General features: G+C 36.9%; 1 protein-coding gene across 1 annotated transcript; it reads right to left on the bottom strand.

Annotated features, from left to right (window-relative positions):
* Window positions 1-2,284: 2,284 nt before the first annotated feature.
* On the bottom strand, window positions 2,285-4,875 carry LOC132191557 (magnesium-protoporphyrin IX monomethyl ester [oxidative] cyclase, chloroplastic). Its single transcript, XM_059606650.1, has 5 exons — window positions 4,361-4,875; window positions 3,733-3,797; window positions 3,313-3,640; window positions 2,943-3,041; window positions 2,285-2,647 (listed from the first exon to the last, which is right to left on the bottom strand). Exons 1-5 carry the CDS (start codon window positions 4,823-4,825, stop codon window positions 2,384-2,386), a joined length of 1,221 nt encoding a protein of 406 aa, XP_059462633.1. The 5' UTR covers window positions 4,826-4,875; the 3' UTR covers window positions 2,285-2,383.
* Window positions 4,876-5,278: the final 403 nt, after the last annotated feature.

The following is a 5,278-nucleotide window of genomic DNA, read 5'->3' as shown; positions in this document are numbered from 1 at the left end:
ATGACTAGAAATTTGCGAAATTAGACCCACAAGGCACTATTGTTGATAAGATATGGCTCATATTACATTAAGCAATTGACCAACATATAGTTATGTATCTCATATTATATTGGGCAATTGGCCAATATATGGTCATGTATCTCAAATTATCTTTTAGGCGATTGACCGGTATATGACCATATACCTCAGAACACCTCTTGCTTGGTGCTGATCAAAGTAGAATTCCAACAAGGAATTGATGTATTTCACTTAAAATATAGTGAAACAAAGTCACCTTTAGTATGCTATAATAAGTGGGAGAGTATATGGTAAATGGTGCAGTTAGATAACAGTTTGCGGATTCGGCTCTCCTGAAATCTTAAGGGAGATTCCAGATTCTGGAATTAGGGGATTTGACCATCTACTTTAATCCGAAGGCCAAGATCCCGGCACGTGTCCCATTAACTTAAAAAAACTTTACAATAATAAAATAATATTTAAAATTTAAAAAATAATTATAAAAGAAAATAATAAAATAATAATTTTTTAAAAAAAAAAAATAATAAAATACTTTTTTTTTCCATATATAATTTGGGTTTGGCCTTTGGGGTGGCCGATCTACTCCTAAGAGCAATGGGGGTGGCCGAAGCCACCCCCACGAATGGCGGTTGGGGGTGGCATCTATTCCAAAAATGGGGTGGCTGATCCACCCCCAGGACCATGGAGTTGCCGAAACCACCCCAATGTCAAAAATGAGGTGGCTGATCCACCTCCAAGGGCCATGGGGGTAGCCGAAGCCACCCCAATGCCAAAAATGGGGTGGTCGACCACTCCATATGGCAAAATTGAAAGTATTTTCTTATTTTTTATTGTTTTTAAATTTTATTCTTTTATAATTACTTTTTAAATTTTAAATATTATTTTATTATTTTAAAGGTTTTTTAAATTAGTGAGACACGTGGCGGGATCATGGCCTTTGGATTAAAATGGACGGCCAGGATCCCCTAATTCCAGAATTTGGAATCCCCTTAGAATTTCAGGAGATCCGGATCCATAGTATACACTCTCACACACCAGTAATATATTTTCCATAGGAGATGTCTATTCACCATAAAGAGACACAACCTTTTAAAGGGTTGTATCAGTTATGAGTAATATTATGGACTATTTTTTTATCTTCTTTTTATCATCATAAAGTTGATTTGACTTTTAAAATTACCATTAGATTTTGGATGAATCATTATTGAATTTTTAATCTAATATTAATTTTAAAAAACATATCAACTTTATAAGAATAAAAAAATTGTCCAATAACATTACTCATCAGTTAAATATACTTGGCTCTTTCAAAAAGTTGTAAATGTTGTGAAAAGACACCAAATGATGCAATGTTGGTAAGTTTTTAACACTTGGTCTCCCTCAATCAGTCGTCTTTCATGATATCAACGCCCTCAGGAGAGATACATCACCATCTTGGAAATCTTACACATACAGGACAAGAATTAGGTCGAAATACAAACCAAATAGAAGCCAAATTCAACCCCTCACAATTGGTTTGGAGAGGAAGTCATGTACATGAAGTTAGAAGCGGCTTACATGGTAGACTTGGCTGCAGTCGGCTTGTTCCTAATACTTGGCGGTTCAGATCAAGCAGTTTGGAGTGAATGGAGTGATTGAATTGGAGAATTTTGAAGTTTTTTTTTTTTTTTTTGGAAAACACTCTATATCCAACTTCTTTTTTTATTGTTTATTTTGGAGAATGGGTTGTGCAGAATGGGAAATCAGGGAGAGGTGAGATGTTCAGTTTTTTATTAGGTTAAAGGAGAGAAATTAATAAAATATGAGATAAAGGATGAACATATCCTTTGAAAGAAGGAATGGGAAAATATAGCATGGAAGGTAAATTTAAGAAACTGTTCTTACAAGTTAAAAAAAAAAAGAGAAGATGACTCTTTAGAGCTAAGGGGATGTTTGGAGGTGTTGCATAAGACGCATGTGGCTCAAAGCGAGAAATATCATTCATTAATCTCGTCTATCTTTTTTATTAATTCACAATCGAGTATGTGAAACTTACATGTGATCTCACATATTCAAATTTGTTTATCTCTTATATATATGAGCAAAAGATGAAAATCAAACATTTCTCGACCCAAAAATCATGGTAACCCAAGGTATTAAACAAATGGTGCATACATAGTATTCCAACCATGCATTTGCTTTATGGATATCGTTATTGTACATTCTAGCCTTCATTTTTTAGACATGTAATTCGTACATATTAATTTTAACAATTCAACGGCAAAAATATGAAAATATGTGACATCATATGGATAAAATGTAATTTGTTTAACTACAAGAATTGAAGCTAACAAGGATGAGATGAGATAGAACTCATACAAAAAAACTAGTACACAAGTTGTGGGTCAAACTCCGCAATATCAACAGATCCAGACTCAATTGGTGGCATCAGATATGCCGCCAGGAGCTCAGAGGCCAAGGCTGCCACAAGTGGTATCCTCTTTAGGTTCTTCACAAATGGCAGCTCGTCGTTCTCCCCAATTGCGATAAGCTTCTTGTTAATCTCCACCATGGTGTCCAACTTCCTTTTAAACTCAGGGTTCTCAACGTCTAGCACTGCTGGGAAAATCCTTGCTGTTGTGCGGTTTGTCTGCATAAAAAACACCCAACTTAAAATGACTGCTGAAGATTCAAGATTTGCAACTCATCTTTCTCTAGTTAGGTAGAAAGAATTATACAGCAGCAGCCCAGGGAATGCAGGGAAAGTATTGAAAACTTGGTATATGATAACCATGGTTTTTTTCCTTTTTCTAATTCATCTTGGCAATCAATGAGCACAAAACGGTTTGATGTAAGAATGAAAAATGCAAATTTGTGACATTATTGCTTGGCATATAATGAATTCTAATGAACTCCTCAGAATCCTTTTGTGATCGTAGTCTCACCTCGATGATGACATGCATATCGAATTCTTTTGTGTTGAGCCCAATGCCTTCATAGAAAGCTGTGCGTTGGCAATCATTTAGGTACATGGTCACATAAACCTGCATGGTAGATTCATGAAATTGTAAGAGAAGTATAGAAACTTAGACAGACTTTAATCTGAACAATTCTAGTTAGGTTGCTTTATATGTAACTTCAGTGGAAAGTAAAAGTGTAACTAGGAATGGAATCAAATCATATCCAAGACTTCATTTTTTTCATTTTCTCTAGGCTGTTTTCATCTAATGTTTAACAGCACCCTACATTGCATTAGAAAATGTCCCAGAAGAATCAAGAATTATATGAGCCGCAAGTTTAGCAAGGTAATAGTACCGAAAGGCAGAAGAATCGGGACCACAACTTTGCTTTCCAGTCATTGAGAAATTGGGGCTGGGCTTTCATCAATGCAGAGAAGAAATCACCATGCCGGTTCTCATCCTGGCACCAGTTCTCAAAATACTTGAAAATGGGATAACATTGGTACTCAGGATTGGCCTTGAGATGTCTGTATATGGTTATGTATCTCCAGTACCCAATTTTCTCAGATAGATAAGTAGCATAAAAGATGAACTTTGGCTTGAAAAATGTGTACTTCCGAGCCTTTGTTAGGAAACCCAAGTCCAAGGCCAAATTAAAATCAGACAGACCCTTGTTCAGAAATCTGCATATAATACAACAACAGTACCATTGTTGATTGCCCAGATACAATGCATGTATATGCGTCAAAGAGAAAAGGAGACAACATCCGCTTACCCAGCATGCCTGGCTTCATCCCTGGACATAAGAGAGAAAATCTCTGCTACAACTGGATTGGTTTTCTGCAGGATCAATCCTCCAAACAGTTAAAACAAGCCCAACAGTACGAGGATAAAGTTCTGTTAATCCAAACCAAAATTAGCTAGCAAAAGAAAAGAGTAAAAAAGGAAAGAAAACTATACGGCCTTCATTTTCCTTAAACCCATTTTTTTGAGAATTCTAAATAAATAAGCCAGAAGGTTCATCATAGAGGACAATGTTTCAGAGAAACACACCTCAATCCTGGTACCCACTTCTACAAAATTGGATATATTTATATCACTACTCGATTCGACAAATTAGAGACTGGTCGGCTAATTTTTCTACTACAGAAAACTGATTGAAGTTGAATTTCTATATATTTATATATACAGCTTCTAATTTCTTTAATATGAAACCATATTCTCAAAACTCTCCCTAGTAATTCAGCAATTCGGGGTGTTGAAATATTTGGATTCCCAAGATTCAGCTGTTAAATTTGCGATGCAAACAAGTTTCTAACAAGGACGAAGAGAAACCCCAAATGCACAATTTAGAGAACCCACAACACAATAGCATCAGAGATTGAGGAACAAGAAAGCCATACCTTGAGCCTTCTGCCAAGCTCTTTGTAGAGAAGGAACCCAGAGAACTCAGCAGTGCAGGACCTCTCCAAGAACTCCACAAAGATTTGCCTGAGAGGTCCTTGCAATTTATCAGCAGCCTCCTTGAACTCCTTGTTTCTGACAAAGTGGGTCTGGTTGAAGTCAGTCTTGAATTCTTGCAGCAGAGCTTCAAACTCAGCCTGGTTGAGGTTCTTGTTGATCTCAGTGTTGAAAAGGGTCTCCATCTCATCGAAGTCAGTGGTGTAAAACCTTGGTGCCAAGAGGGTCTCCTTAATGACATTTTTACCAGCCTTCTTGCTAGGCTTGGTGGTGGTGGGAGGCTGTGAAGTGGCCGTCATTTTGATGGTGGTGAACTTTGGGTATGAACCGCTTCTTGGGTTGCTAAATTTAGGGGTTGAGCTGCAAAATTTGGAGATGGGTTTCACGAGGGCCATTTCTGCTGCCATTTTCGGAGCAAGCTTTGGTGGAGTGTTCTGAAGGAAGTGACTCTGTAGTGGGGGTGAGGGACTTATCGGGTGGGAAGGGATAAGATGTTGTCGAGAAACCATAGAATCTCATCCAATGAAATCTAATGAGATTTAAATACTTGACACGTGGCTGCTGATTATCGGCCTGTCCCGATTACTTGATTGGTTGTGATAATGCGTCATCGCCGTCGTGGGTGAGAATTTGTGGTCTCCTTTTTTTTTTTTTTTTTACTTCTAAGCTTGTGGTCTCCCGCGTAGTTTTATTTTATTTTATTTTTTAAAAAGCTTGTGGACTACCTTTCATTTCATTAGATTCTTCTAAAAATTGTCTCTAGTTATTTTTAGTATGCAAGTCGAATATTGAATTTGCACGAAATCAGTTGGTATAATTTTATTTTGAATACAAGTCGAGTTCAAACTTATCATTGATTT

The sequence above is a fragment of the Corylus avellana genome, chromosome ca9 (assembly GCF_901000735.1).
Source record: "Corylus avellana chromosome ca9, CavTom2PMs-1.0".
Taxonomy (NCBI): Eukaryota; Viridiplantae; Streptophyta; class Magnoliopsida; order Fagales; family Betulaceae; genus Corylus; species Corylus avellana.
The sequence above is the reverse complement of the archived record's forward strand: the minus strand, read 5'-3'. Positions and strand labels throughout refer to the sequence as shown.

Bases quoted from the DNA above. Each gene is read 5' to 3' on its own strand.
- LOC132191557 (XM_059606650.1), bottom strand. From the start codon at position 4,825: ATGGCAGCAGAAATGGCCCTCGTGAAACCCATCTCCAAATTTTGCAGC. The intron at 3,798-4,360 runs GTATGGCTTTCT...TTGATCCTGCAG, and splicing joins AGCTTGGCAGAAGGCTCAAG to AAAACCAATCCAGTTGTAGC. The intron at 3,641-3,732 runs GTAAGCGGATGT...TATTATATGCAG, and splicing joins GATGAAGCCAGGCATGCTGG to ATTTCTGAACAAGGGTCTGT.